We start from the raw sequence: 16,043 nt of genomic DNA on the forward strand, positions 1-16,043 counted from the left end.
AACTAAGGCCCAGAGAGATGAGGTGATTTGCCAGGGCCACAGAATAATATTTTGTGATACTAAATCTATTATTCTTTCTACTGTATGCCAATTCCTCCAAAACTACATGTAAACAAGTAGGGAAGTATTTCTCTTATGATAAAAAAAGAAAAAGAAAAGCTAGTCAAGATAGCACAAACACTAACTGTAAGATGACTGCAGTGCAGATTAAAATTTCTCCTTACACGTGCCCACTCCTCACTACAATGTTCACTGTACAGTATATGCTCAATAAACATTATCAAGAGGAAAAAATACTGTGTTAGTAAGCCAACCAATGCAATAAAATGTAGAAAAAGTTTAACTTGTAAGAACTAGGAAGTCATCTTTCATACTAACCAGTATTGTAAAGAGTATTGTGTTGTAAAACTAATACACCACCTCCATCAGTGCTTTCCACTACATACTAAGATATCAGTTTAAAACTGGAGAACACTTAGAGAGAAGCAAAGGAAGTGATTAAAGGCTTCACAAAAACTGTCACCAAGAAAATGCTAAGAGATTTGAATTAGGTCAAGAAAAGAAGACCAAAATTGAGTCTCCAGATATATTAAGTAGTTTGGAAAGCTGATTTTCCAAGATCAATACATAAATTCACAATAAAAACCCTTATGGTCTTCTAAAAGGAAAACAAGTGCTATAATTAACATACCTCAGTCCCTGGCTTTCTGCACTGAGGAGAGCAAGAAGTGCCCAAGCTAGCACCTGGCTGTCATCTCCACTATGAAATTTACTGTAATGCTTAATGTTCTGCAGCAGAAGCTGGTCAAGGCATTCCAGGGCCTTTTCCTGCACAGTGCTCTCACAATCCATCACAACTGGGATGATCCCCATCAGCCAGGCTTTCTGTATCTGGACACATCTAGGCTGCGCCTTAGGAGTTAAAAATTATGAAGTCATAAAGGAGTCTAGCACTATAAGAAGTTTAAATACAAATAAGTGAACTTGTGATCAATGTTTTGAGACATGTTAAAAACAGTCACACACACACAATCACAAATAAACCATAAAACTGAAAAAAACACAAACATTTGAAATATGCGTGTAAATCAGTGTATACTGAAATTTTAAACTTATAAAATCATTATTTTATCATTAGTAGTAACTCAGCACTTTTTGTAACTGAAGATCAAGAGCAAACAAGAAATATTTATCCCAAGGAGCAATTAGAATAGATGCTGATGGAGAAGGTAAAAATACACATTGCTTAATGCCTTTTATCATGAACTAAAGAAATAAACACACTTTTAAAATTCTTCAAAAGCTAATTATTTGGCAGAAGTAAATTACATATAGGACTTGTAGATCTGCTCTTTTGGCATATCATCTAATATGTCCTAACTCACAAAAATTAATCTAGGCCTCTGGCCTAACCAAATTAATTTTAAAATTCATATTTCTATGTGAGATTTAAGTGAAGTCAAGAAAAGCCTACCCATCATCATTCTCTAGCATTAGTTAATAATTATATTTAATATGAAACGTAATCTACCATATGTAATTGAAAGACACTTCTTCTTTTCTCTTACACTGTATACTCCTACAGCAGACTTGGGAGAGTTTCTAAAAGTCAATTTAATATTTAGCAACAGGTGATTACTATGGTGAATTATTTTTGATGTAAAATACCATATTATATACACAATGCCTTGCCTCTCACCATAAGAAGTTCAGTAAGAGACTGTAATGCCTGCTTCCGGACAGATACTGCAGGGTCACGACACTGCTCCTGCAGAATTAACAGCTCTTCTTTCATACTGGAGACGTCGCAGTGTTTCAAAACACTCACTAATACCTAGAAGGTGCATATGCAACATGAAGTGATGATTTACGCAGAGTGAAAAGACAAACTGCAGGCGAAAACCCTTCCTTAAGTTTGTGGTTCTTAACATTTTTAGGTCACAGATTTATCCCTCCTCTCAGTAACATCCCACCTGCTAGAATCTCATGAAAGCTAAGGCCTCCCTCCCTAAAGAAAATTTGACATAAATTTTATATAAACGAGCATTTCTGCAAACAATTTCAGGGGTGTCACGAATCCTATCAAAATCCACCTATAGTCTCCAGGTTAAGAACCCCTATTCTAAAAAAAGAAATTAAAGATATAAATTGGTGATTCTTAAAAGCCAGCAACCCAGGAGGAAATCTTAAAAACAGATAATCCTTTGGTTCATTCATGTATTTTATATATAACAGGGTCAAGGTCAACTAATGTTAAGTGAAAAACAGGTTAAGTAAGGAATATGGCCAGAGCATTTTAAAAATATTCTCTTGAATTTCCAAGTTTCTGGTGCTTAAAAAGACAGGACATTAAATAACGTCTAGAAAAAACTCAAACCTGGAGCGCAGACTTCCTAACGTTGGTCTTCTCATCCCGGATCCTCTTTCTCAGCATTTGCATGATACATCTTTCTGTGGAGGAGACCTCAGAGTCACTGGAGTCTGAGAAGGACTACAAAGTATCTAAAACCCCCCACACAGTACTGAGAAGGACTACATAGTACCTAACACCCCACATGGAAAGACTACATAGTACCTAACACCCCACATGGAAAGACTACATAGTACCTAACACCCCACACGGAAAGACTACATAGTACCTAACACCCCACACGGAAAGACTACATAGTATCTAACAACCCACACGGAAAGACTACATAGTATCTAACACCCTACACCTGCAGAGAAAGCACCATAAATACTAACTAGCTTGTTTTAAATCCCAAGAATTCAGAGTAAGAAATGATGTAGAAAAAAATTCAAATAATTAGCTATTCACAGTAATACAAAGGGCAGAGTGGTTTAATTTTAAAAGGGCACCAATTCTGGAATATTAAAAATTCAGTTTTAAGTCCTGGCTCCTACATCTAAAATTTTGAAGGAATTACTTAGCTCTTCTATTTTGTTTAGCTACAAACAGGAATATCTAAATCATAAGATCTTTTAAAGACTAAGTAAGATAACATATAATAGCTTTAAAACTTTTCAATCACATGCCCCTTTACACTATTAAAAATTACTGAAGACTCCTAAAAGCTTTTTTTAATGTGGATTATATCTTTTAATCTGAACTAGAAACTTAAACTGAGAATTGTAAAAGATTTAATAATTCATTTTAAAATCACAAGACATGTCATTATAAATAGCATAGTTTTAATGAAAAATAACTATATTTCCAAAACAAGAAAAATACAGTGAAAAGAATGGCATTGTTTTACATTTTTGGAAAACTCTTTAATGCCTGACTTAATAAAATACAGTTGGATTCTCATCTCTGCTTCTGCTTGCAATCTGTCACAGTTTCATGTCATGGGACCTCTGGAAAACTCCAATTGACACTATGACAAAATCAGAGTGCAGAAGGTAAGTGATGTCTTGATATTATTACGAAAACAATATTAACTTCAAGGACCCATTGAGGGAGGCTTAGAGACCCCAAACTACACATTGAGAATTGCTGATGTGTAAGAAAGTACAACTAGAAAAATGAAATAGAGAATGCAAAACAATAGAAAAATCAATTAAACCAAAAGTAGGTTCCTTGAAAAAGATCAACAGAATTAACAAACTTGTAGCTAGACTGACTAAGAAAATAAGAGAAGATTCTAATGGATAAAATCAGGAATGAAAGACGGAACATTACTACTGACCTTACAGAAATAGGAAGGATTGCAAAGGAATACTATAAATAATTTTATGTTAAGAAATTAAGTAAGCTAGATGAAATGGACACATTTCTACAAAGATACAAACTACAGAATCTGACTCAAAAAGAAATAGAAAGTCTGAATACACTTATAACAAGTAAAGAGATTGAATTAGTAATCAAAAAACTTCCTACACATGCACAAAAGCCCAGGACCAGATAACTTTACTGGAGAATTCTACCAAATGTTAAAACAAAAATTAACACCAATTCTTCATAAACCCTTTCAAGAACAGAAAATATTTTGTACCTTATTCCATTAAGCCAGTATTACCCTGAGAGCCAAACCAGACAAAAAACATCTCAAGAAAACAGACCAAAATCCCTTGTGAATATAGATGTAAAGTCCTCAACAAAATATTAGCAAAATCAAATCTAGCAAGATACAAAAATGATTATACACCATGCTTTGGATTTATCCCAGGAATGAAATGTTGGTTCAACATATGAAAATCAACCAATGTAATACACCATAGAAATAGAATAAAGGACAAAGACCACATGATTATTTCCAGCTGCACAAAAAGCATTCACAAAAGCCAACACCCTTTCATGATAAAAACACTCAGCAAACTCAGAAGAGAAGGACACTTCCTCATTCTGATACAGCCCATCTTGAAAAAACTCACAGCTAACATCACAATGGTGACGGACCAAATTTTCCCTCAAAGCATAGAAGGACAAGGATATCTGCTCTCCTTACTTCTTTTCAACACTGTACTAGAGGTGTCAGCAGGGAAAATAGGCAAGAAAAAGAAATAAAACGCATCCAGATCGGAAAGGGAATAAAACTCTCTCTATTCACAGATGGCATGACCTAATATGTAGAAAATCCTAAGGAATCCACGGAAAAACTTTTACAGCTAGTAACAAATTTAGCAAGGTTGCATGATATAAGATCGATCATCAAAATTCAATTGTAAAAACTAGCAATAAACAATTTGAAAATGAAGAAACTAATTTGATTTACAATAGCATCAAAAAGAAAAGAATACTTACGAATAAGTTTAAAGAGCAAGAGTTGTACACTGAAAACTACAAAACAGCATTGAAACAAATTAAAGAAGACTAAATACATACAAAGGCATCCTGTGTTCACGGATTGGAGGGTTTAACATTAAGATGGCAGCAGTCCCCAAGTTATCTACAAATCAATCCCTGTCAAAAGCCAAACTGTTTTTTTCACAGAAATTGACAGCCAATCCTAAAATTCATATGGAAATGTGAGAGACACAGAATAGCCAAACCAATCTTGAAAAACAAGAAGGATGCAGAACCCATACTTGGGGATTTCAAAATTACTATAAAGCAACAGTAGTCAACATAGTGTGGTATCGGCATAAAGGTAGACAACAGAATATCAATGGAATAGAACTGAGAGTACAGAAATAAGCCCATATATCTACGGTCAATTAGTTGATTTTTGACAAGGGTGCCTAGAGCATTCAAAAGCAAAAAAGAGTCTTTTAAACAAATGGTGCTAAGTCCACTGGACATTCATATGCAAAGTTGGACCCCTATATCATACCCTATGCAAAAACTAACTCAAAACTGATCATAGAACAAAATGTAAGAGCTGAAAAAGAAAACGTGCGAGTAAATCTTTGTGACCCTGGAGTAGGCAATGGTTTTTAAGCTATAACACCAAAAGCACAAGCAAAAAAAGGAAAAGTGGATAGCTGCACTTCATCCAAGGTAAAATGTTTTATGCTTCAAAGAACACCATCAAGACAGTGAAAAGACAATCCACAGAATGGGAAAAAGGTATTTGCAAATCATGTATCCTATAAGGAACTTGGATCCAGAATATACAACGAAATCTTCCAACTCAAAAACAAAAAGACAAATAACTCATTTAAAAAAATGGCAAAGGAAGAGGGTTCAAGATGGCTAAGTAGGAAGATCCTGCACTCACCTCGTCCCAGGAAAACAGAGAATCTACAGCTACATATAGAACAGTTTCCTCTGAAGGAGACTGGAAAACTAGCTGAGCAACTCCTTCACAGCAGCAAACAGAAAAAGGACACAAGGAGGCAGGTAGGAGGGGCTGAGACAGTCTCGCATAAACCTCACCTCTGGTGCAGAGATGCACAAATCAGGAGGGTACTTACACACTCAGAGCTTCTCCATGAGGAGCGGAGGGTTCAGAACCCACGTCAGCCTCCCCAAATTTTAAGACCTGCACCTGAGAGAGGAGACCCCAAAAGCATCTGGCTTTGAAAACCAATGGGGCTCCTGTCCACGAGCCCCAAAAGGCTGTAGCTAAGTGAGAAACAAAGAGCTCTTACAGGGCTCTGCACACTCGCCCACCCCAGGGCCCAGCATAGCAACAGCTGTTTGAAAAGCACCCAGACCTTCTGTGAAAGAGATTCACCTGCTAGTCTTAAAGAGTCAGCTGGAGGGGCAGAGGCCTGTTAGCATACGCTCTGGGGAAGGAGGAACTGGTGGGCATCATTTTCATGCTCTCTTCGTCTTGCTAAAGTTAGCAGGTGCCATTTATTTTTCTTTTATTCCCCTCAGCAGGTACTATCTTCACGCTCTCCATCTGCCATGCTCCACAGCACCAAAATCTCCCAGAGGAGAGCTTTTACTCATGTCTGGTGCCCTGGTTTTAAGTTTGATGTCCCGCTTTTTGTGGCTGCAGCCCAAGAGAAGCCCCTTGGATCACCCGGCCCTGGAGGCCAGGGCACTGTGTTCCTGGGTCCCACAGGATTGTAACAATTGGAGAGACAGTCCTGGGCAGACTCTCACCCCCAGGATGCTGCACAGACAGCAGAATGAAACACCCCCCAGGCTTCTGAGGAAGAGACCGATTTGCTTGTCCAGGAGCTTTGGCCTGAGGGGCAGGTTTCTGGTCTGGCACAATGAAGAGGCTACAGAGATGCTCTCAGGGAGTGGAGGCTAGTGGAAGCAGTCTTTGCATTCTCCCTCTGCCTTGCTCCAGCTCACCAGTATCTCTCAGAAAGGAGCTTATATCCGTCTGGCACCCCGATTTTTGCAGCTGCTGCCAGGGGATGCCTCTACACTACCTAGCTCTGGCGGCTTATGCTTGCAGAAGCCAGGTAAGTGTAACCAATGGAGAAAGTTCTCAAACAGTTATCTCCCTCAGGGCACAGGAAGAGACAACAGACCCAGAAGCTCTTAATCTTCTCTGAAAGAGGCCTGTGAGATTATCGTCATAGCTGTAGCCTGAGGGGCAGGCCTCTAATTAAATGCACATCTAAGGGCTAACCATAAACCCTTCCAGAGACCTCAGAGGGTGGGCACTATCTTCATATTCTCCCTCTGCCACCCTCCAGAGCACCAGCATTTCTTGGAGGGGTGCTCTTACACATGTCCAGCGCTCTACATTTTTATGTTTGGTGCCCTGGTTTTTGCAGCTGCTGCCCAGAGGATGCCCCTGATCACCTGGCTCTGGTGGCCAGGAGGGCTTGCGTTCCTGGGTACCAAAGGACTGTAGCAACCAGAGAGTTCTTGGCAGGGGACCACCCTCAAGGCAGTGCACTGACAGCAGACTGAAACATACGGCAGTCTTGCTGAGACAGAGGCCTATCTGCTGGTCCTGGAGCTCCAGCCTGGGGCAGGCTTCAGGTCTGGTACACACCTAGAGGCCTGTGGAGGTGCTCTTGGCGATCGTAAGCTGGAGTTACTGTGTTTGTGCTCTCCCACAACCTCACTACAGCTTGCTGGTATCTCCCAGAAAGAAGCTTATATACTCATCTGGAGCCCCAATTTGTGTGCCTGCCATCCAGGGAACACCTCCAGATCACCTAGTCTGGTGGCCAGCAGGGCTTACACTTGCAGCCCACAGGACTGTATACATTTGCATACTTTAAAAGCTGCTGCCTGATGATCTGGTTTCCAATCAGCCTGAAGCTTGGTGCTGACTGAGATCCTCCCCTAACAGGTCTAGACACACCCTCAACTACTGGGAGCTACCAAAAATAAAGTAGGCTGCTTGGACAATCACCAAGGTCTGAGAAACAATAAGAGCTAGGGCAGGGTTGAATGATAAGGATCATCTCCAACAGGTAGCCACTCCTTCAAGACCAGGAGAGATGGCTATTTCACCTAACACAGAGAAACCAACACAGAGTGTGAAGCAAAATGAGGAAACAGAGGAATACGTTTCAAACAAAAGAACAAGATAAAATCTCAGAAAAAAATCTTAATGAAACAGAGGTAAGCAATTAACCTGATAAAGAGTTCAACTTATAATTAATGTTCACAATGATGCTCAGTGAACTCAGGATAAGAATGGATGAACACAGTGAGAACTTCAATAAAGAGACAGGAAATAGAAGAAAGTAGCAAACAGAAGTCAGAGGGCTGAAAAATACAATAAGTGAACTGAAGAATACACTAGAGGGGTTCAACAGCAGACTAGATGAAGCGGAAGAAAAGATCAATGAATTCAAAGACAGGGCAGTGGAACTCACCCAATCAGAGCTGCAAAAAAAAAAAAAAAAAGAATTTTAAAAAAGTGAGGACAGCTTAAGGTACTTATGTGACAACATCAAACAGGCTGATATTCACATTATAGGGGTGCAAGAAGCAGAAGATAGAGAGAAAGGGGCAGAAAACTTATTTGAAGAAACAATGGCTGAAAACGTCCCTAATGTGGGGAAAGAAACAGAGATCCAAATCCAGGAAGCCAGAACTCCAAAAAAGACGAATCCAAAAAGACCCACACAGGACACATTATAATTGAATGTCAAAAGTTAAAGACAAAGAGAGAATCTTAAAAGCAGCAAGAAAAAATAACTTGATACGTACAAAGGGACCCCATAAGACTACCAGTAATTTTTCAGCAGAAACTTTTCAGGCCAGAAAGGAGTGGCATGACAAATTCAAAGTGCTAAAAGAAGAAACTTCCCATCAAGAATACTCTACCTGGCAAAGTTATCATTCAGAATTGAAGGAGAGATGAAGAGTTTTCCAGACAAGCAAAAGCTAAAGGTGTTCATCACCACTAGATCAGCCTTACAAGGAATGCTAAAGGGACTTCTTCAAGCTGAAGAGAAGGGTGCTAATCAGTAACAAGAAAACATATGAAAGTAGAAATCTCTGTGGTGAAGGTAAATATACAGTAAAGGTAGTGGATTAATCACTTACAAAGCTGGTATGAAGGTTAAAAACAAAAGTAGTAAAAATCACTCTAACTACAATAATTATTTAAGGGATACACATGATAATAAGAGGCAAAATGTGACATAAAAACCTAAAAGGTGAGGAAGAGAGAGAAAAAATGTAGAGCTTTAGAATGCATTCAACTTAAGCTGTTATCAACTTAAAACAGATTATTATACATATAAGCAGGGTTACGTAAGCCTCATGGTAACCACAAAGCAAAAACTTATAGTATGTATACAAAAGATAAAGAGAGAGAAATCTAAGCATACCACTACAGAAAATCATCAAATCACAAAGAAAGAGAAAAAAAGAAGAAAGGAACAGAAGAACTACAAAACAGTCAGAAAACAATTAACAAAATGGCAATAAGTAGATACCTATCAATAATTACTTTAAACGTAAATGGACTAAATTCTCCAATCAAAAGACATAGGGTGGCTGAACGTTTAAAAAAACAAGACTTATCTATACGCTGCCTACAAAAGACTCACTTCAGATGTAAGGACACACACAGACTGAAACTGAAGGGATGGACAAAGACGTTCCACACAAACAGAAACCAAAGAAAGCTTGGGTAGCTATAGTTATATTAGACAAACTATACTTTAAAACAGACCATAATAAAAGACAAAGAAGGGCATTACATAATGATACAGGGAATAATCCAACAAGAGGATATAACGTTTGTAAATCTGTGCACCCAACATAGGAGTATCTAAATATATAAAGCAAATATTAACAGACCTAAAGAGAGAAATAGACAGTAATACAGTAAGAGTAGGGGACTTTAATACCCCACTGACATCAATAGATAGATCATCCAGACAGAAAATCGGTAAGAAAGCATCAGCCTTAAATGACACATTAGATCTGATGAACTTAACAGATATAGAAAGAACATTCTATCCAAAAGTGGCAGAATATGAATTCTTCTCAAGCACATACGGAACATTCTCCAAGACAGATTATATGTCAGGCCACAAAACAAGCCTTAAATTTAAGAAAACTGAAATCCTATCAAACATCTTTTCCAATCACAATGATATGAAACTAGAAACAACCACAAGAAGAAAACTGGAACATTCATAGATATGTAGAGATTAAACAACATGCTACTGAACAACCAATGGATCAATGAAGAAATTAAAAGAGAAATAAAAAAATACCTTGAGACAAATGAAAATGGAAATACAACATACCACAATTTATGGGATGCAGTAAAAACAGTTCTAAAAGGGAATTTCCTAGTAATAAATGTCTACCTCAAGAAACAAGAAAAATGTCAAATAAATAACCTAACTTTATAGCTGAAGGAACTAGAAAAAGAATAAAGGAAGCCCAAAGTTAGTAGGAGAAAGGAAATAACAAAGATCAGAGCAGAAATAAATAGCAACTAAAAAACAATAAAGATCAGGGCCAGCCTGGTGGCACAGCAGTTAAGTTTACATGTTCTGCTTTGGCGGCCTGGGGTTCGCCAGTTCAGATCCTGGGTGCGGACATGGCACCACTTGGCAGGCCATGCTGTAGCAGGCGTCCCACATATAACGTAGAGGAAGATGGGCACGGATGTTAGCTCAGGGCCAGTCTTCCTCAGCAAAAAGAGGAGGATTGGCAGCAGATGTAGATGAACAAATGATATACAAAGATCAAATCATTGTTGTACACCTGAAACTAATATGTTATATGTCAATTATACTCAATAAAAAAATAAGCTGATGGCAGTAAACCACATAAAAGACTACTGCAATTGTGCCTATATGAGAAAATAACAGTGGGCATGGAAAAGAGAAGAGAGAAACGGGAGACATTGTTGAAACAGAATCAACGGGGCCTTGCAAGTGGTAAGTTAAGAAAAGTGAATGAAAGGGAGAAATGGGAAATGTGAAAAATGGCAAAGTGGTTAAATGGCATATAGAAACACAGCAGTTAAGAGACAAATGGTGGGATCAACTGATAAAAGCTTCCTTCGAGTCCTAATGAGTTTGATAGATTGCTAGAACACACAGGTGGAATTCTTTCAAATGTAATTAGAAATGTAGGTCTTAGGAGAGATGAGGACTAAAGATGCAGATGTGAGAGTCAGTGGTTGAATGAAGGATGGTTGAGGTTATGGGAATGGGAAACAACTACCTGGACTGAGTCAGGAAGACTGAGTTTTACACCTGGTTCTGCCAGCCATTAGCCAGGATCTGGGCAAGTCACCTCCCCTCTGGGCTCTGGGCCCCATCTTTACACATCTACAAATGGCCTTGTCTACTTTATAGTAAACTTATGGTAGCAATCACATAGCTTGGTGAATCTGAAAGTTCTTTATAAAACACAAAGGACAATATAAATATAATGCAGTTCAGAGATCCCAAAATATTAAATATTTGCCATCCACAAGATGCCTTATCAATTTAATATTTTCATTCAGAATTATATACAAATGAATATATGTTTTTACTTTCCACTCACATTTATGTAATTTGGAAGCATCATTAAATCAATACAAATTGATACTGTTTGGAAAAGTATCTGTGCAACAGTAAATCTGTAACTCACCACAAAGACTAGAGTCAACACAAACATTCAGTATTTTTCCAGATTAAATTTCTTTGCAATATTTTAGGGAATCTGTTTATATATATTGAGTTATTGCTCTGAATTTAATTTGAGTAACACATGCCAATATCTAGTCATATAAAGCTGATTCTATGCTGATCTTTTAGGCTGAAATGATAAGAAGTAATTATCCTCATGGCTCTTTACATTTACCTCAGCACCTATCTCATAGTATTAAAATTTTATACATATAAATATACATACACATGTATCTGTCTCTCCCACTGCTTCTTAAGAGATAGAACTGATTTATTAAAGTCTGTATCTACAATGCCTAGCACAGATTAGGAGGGACCAGATAAATGTTTATAGAATACATTAACTATTTACCTACCTATCTTTTTTTTTCTTGGTGAGGAAGATTTGCTCTGAGCTAACATCTGTTGCCAATCTTTCTCTGTTTTTGCTTGAGAAAGATTCTCCCTGAGCTAACATCTGTGCCAATTTTTCTCTATTTTGTATGTGGGTTGCTGCCACAGCAGCCCACATACAAGTGATGTATGTGATGTAGTGACGAGTGACGTAGGTCTGTGCCTGGGATCTGAACCTGCAAACCTGGGCCATCGAAGTAGAGCATGGCGGACTTAACCACTACACCATGGGGCCGGCCCTCTATCTACCTATCTTTTAAATCACTTCTCTAAACATTATTTCCATAAACTCTGACAACAGTCCTCTGTGAAAGACAGGGAAGGTGTTAGGATCAGAAAGTGACAATTAGGCAGTTTTATTGACCTCCACGTCTCAGGTCTTGCAGCTATTTAGTAACATGGCTGGTAAAACAACTCAGGATGCCTCTCAATTGTAATATATTTTCCACTATTCTATGCTATGTCATATTATATATGAAAAAGGAGCCTAGAGAAATAAAGCGACTTTCTCAAGATCATACAGAATAGAATAATAGAATCTTAGAGCAGGTCCAGGTCTGTCTACTACCTAGTCCAGGTTTGTTGTTCCCCTACTGAATCACACTGACACTTAAATCATCCCAGATTATTCTGGTTCAATGAGTCAACAGAAGAGATCTGGCATCACTTGTGTTCGGAATCCTGTGCTGGAGTCCAGGGGAGAGAGGACCCCATAACCATTCCATTCTATATATACGATCCATTAAAAAATGGTTCAGGGACTGGCCCAGTGGCACAATGGTTGGGTTCATGCACTCCACTTCAGTGGCCCAGGGTTTGCCAGTTCAGATCCTAGACGCGGACCTACGCACCGCTTGGCAAGCCATGCTGTGGCAGGCATTCCACATATAAAGTAGCATAAGATGGGCATGGATGTTAGTTCTGGGCCAATCTCCTTCAGCAAAAAGAGGAGGATTGGCAGTGGATGTCAGCTCAGGGCTAATCTTCCTCAAAAAAAACACTTCACACTGTTGGTGAAGAGAAATTAAACCCTGAATTGTCTTTTTCAATGGAAGCTTGACCTCCCAGTTCCCTACCATGTATTGAAAGCGGATTCCAGGATGGCTTAATCAGTCAAGATGACATAGAGAAAAAAGTTACAACGAATAAAAAACAGGAACAAGATTGAGTACCGCAGTATTCTTCATCCTTTCCCCTTTTTTGTGATGACTTTTCTCCAAACACTAATTTAATCTCTACTGCACTTTCCCTAGTAACTGGTCCTTTTTTGGTCAGCAATCCCAAGAGTTCACAACAACTGACTTTATAAAGAAATAAAACATTTGCTAATATTCTCTTAAGTGTTACAGAAATACTGGGGTTTAGTACATTGTAAGTGGAATGTAGATTATTCTTTATCTTAAAATAAAATATAGTGCAAGGACATCAATTAAAAATATAATAAAATAGAAATTACTCCACTTTTAAGAAAAAAAAAAAAAAAGATGCTTCAAGTCTTAAGGGTGAATTAATCAGAGAAAAAGGTTTTTAAACTCTACCTCCAGTTGTCTGAAATCCAATAGTTATTACTCATCTGATAGTGATAAAATCTGACATACCCCCAGATCCAACTGTTTCACCACTGTTGTCTATATTGATCACCCCTGAGCCTCTGGAAGGGTCAAGTGTCTGCTTCTGACAGGAAAAAGCTTAAAAATAATTAAAGAAAGAAAGGCTCAGTCATTAAGGGATAAATTTGTTGCACTTTATAATAATATAAGCATGGCATATTGCACATTTAAGTTACTACATTACTGAAATTAATTTCAATTTCTTTGATGAAGAAAAAAGTACAATATTAAAAAACATATAAATACGGACATAGAAAAACATTTCAAATATCCAGCAAGTCCTTTAAATAAAAAGACAATTATTCAATATTTGAAAATATATCGGTCCATTACCTGACGAATTTCTCAGTAAGGTACCAGGGTGGCTCTCAATTCCTGAAATTGTAGGACCTAAAAATAGCAGATAGATGAGAGGGACAAGAGTTATAGTATCATAAACCCTAAATAAATACAGAAGAATCAAAATCAAGATAATTAGGCCCAAAGACAAGGCAGATTCTAAACTGCTGACAACTGAAAATGTTCTCCTTGGGTATACATTTGGAAAAGAGATTAGGCCCAATACAGCCAATACCCAGCAATGCAAAGTAACAGGAGAGGCAGCCAACAATTTCACCTCTAAAACATGAATATGTGAAATACTTAAAATGGCCTTTAAAGTGGATCAGGCTTGTCTATTTAAAAAGTTATTCAACAATAAAATATACTGAAATAGGTTTATGAGGGTAAAAGTATATCATACCATATCTATTTTTGCCACAACAAAGAACGATTCACTTGCAGCCCAAGTTCTCGACAAGCACGAGACAAGTTCTGTCTTACAATGGTCAACACACTTACTGTTAATCAGAAGTTCCAGTATGCTGTCTGATGCAGTGGTAATAGACAACTCCAGGCAATGTACAAAACTGGACAACGCCTTGCTGCGGACAGTCGGTGCCTTGTCTAAACAGCGGTCAAACATAATTTCCTGGACCAAGAACTTATGCTTTAAGAACTTGTGCTGCTCCAAGGAGAGAGTGTTATCCACCTCTCTTTCAGGTAGTTCTAAGAGAGCTAAGGCAACATCAAGAGTGAAAACCCTGTGTGGGATCTGGTGAAGCAAAATCGTAAGAATCTCCATCAGATAGGAATAAAAACCACAGATTCCTATGTACTCAGACCTGGCTGTCATTACAAGGTTGCAGAGCCAGGAGCCAAGACTTTATGCAGATGTATCTCCTACCTTGGAACTTCGTGAATATCTGTAAAGCCAGGCAATGAATGTGGCATATTCTCCACAAGGAAGTTTGCTGAGCAGCTGGACCAGGGACTGGGCTGCGTAGGTCCGATACTCTGATTTATCCATCACCTGAAACACAGACACTGAGAAGCTGTCCAGCCAATGTCCACCTGGAGGACAACTGAAACCCACGTTGTGATACTAGTGGGAAGCAAGGGAATGTAACTCGTTTAGTGGATCTTTAAATACTACAGAAATGAATAACAAATTTTAAGTTTGAGACCCCTTTAAAAACTAACCTGTAAGAAATCTATAAGCTCTCTCCTCAGAAGTACAAATTTAGCATATCATCTCAAAGAGTTTGTGAACCCCTTAGGTTCAAGTTAAGAATCATTCATCCAAATTGTTATAAAAATTTAAGAGATAATCATGGAAATTTGAACACTGACTGGATATTTGATGATATTAAGGAATTACTGTGTAGTTTTTTAGATGTGTTAGCATTTTGTTGTTATGCTTTTAAAGAGTTCTTATCCTTTAGAGATACACAGGAAATATTTATGTATGAAAGGATATGATGAAATTTGCTTCAAAAAAAAATTCAGTGTTGCATATGTGTTGGGGCAGTTACAGCTTACAGGGTATAAATGACACAAAACTGTTGAAGATAGGTGCTCATTGCCCTATTCTATTTCTTTGTATGCTTGAAATTTCCCAAAATAAAAAGGATTTTTTTCCCCCAAAAGAACACTCTGTTTAGGGGAACATCTAGTGAATATACTACATAAAACTACTCCTAGTAATGATACAGACTCATTCCCAAGAACAAATACACACACAAACACATTTACTTCCACATATATTATATACTTTTATTGTCATTATTAGAGCAAATGGTACCTTGGCACAGATGTGCTGGAGTAAGATACGAAGGACTGGAAATATACTTTCCTTTAGTTCATCCACAAGTGAACTGTTTTAAAAAAAGAAACATATCCTCTGCTTACAATACACCTATAATTATAATAAAATAGTAATTTTTCTTGATTCTGTTCTCAAAAACCACTACTCCTACGTTTTAGAAATTCTAAATATTAAAAACAATCTAGCCCCACATTGCCAGCCTTGTTTCAGTGAATAAAGAGTAAAGACATAAAGTGTCACAGCAGAAAACCATCCACTACTTCCCGCTGTGGTTTCAGAGAGCTGTTGCCGAGGAGCCAGCTACAGTTGGGGAGGAGCAAAAATGTGATCTTCACATTACTCCTGACTACTTACTAACTTCACAGTAAGACTCTCAAATATATCCTTTTGGGATAAATAACAGACTAAGACACAGTACCACCGCGTGGTAGCTC

The 16,043-nt window shown here is 38.0% G+C and overlaps 1 protein-coding gene across 7 annotated transcripts in view; it reads right to left on the minus strand.

Annotated features, from left to right (window-relative positions):
* The window catches only part of NCAPD3 (non-SMC condensin II complex subunit D3), a 64,651-nt gene that overhangs the window by 32,674 nt on the left and 15,934 nt on the right, over positions 1–16,043 (minus strand). For all 7 annotated transcript variants that reach the window (XR_011540994.1, XR_011540993.1, XM_070623510.1 and 4 more), the window contains exons 9-16: positions 15,586–15,658; positions 14,689–14,814; positions 14,304–14,556; positions 13,797–13,853; positions 13,452–13,541; positions 2,378–2,451; positions 1,700–1,834; positions 692–912 (exon numbers count right to left, since the gene is read on the minus strand). Coding sequence is in view for 5 of the 7 variants with exons in the window: in XM_070623510.1 (XP_070479611.1) it covers positions 692–912; positions 1,700–1,834; positions 2,378–2,451; positions 13,452–13,541; positions 13,797–13,853; positions 14,304–14,556; positions 14,689–14,814; positions 15,586–15,658 (1,029 nt within the window). In the remaining 2 variants the exon portion in view is untranslated. The remainder of the gene's footprint in view (positions 1–691; positions 913–1,699; positions 1,835–2,377; positions 2,452–13,451; positions 13,542–13,796; positions 13,854–14,303; positions 14,557–14,688; positions 14,815–15,585; positions 15,659–16,043) is intronic.

Source organism: Equus przewalskii, chromosome 6, assembly GCF_037783145.1.
Source record: "Equus przewalskii isolate Varuska chromosome 6, EquPr2, whole genome shotgun sequence".
NCBI lineage: Eukaryota > Metazoa > Chordata > Mammalia > Perissodactyla > Equidae > Equus > Equus przewalskii.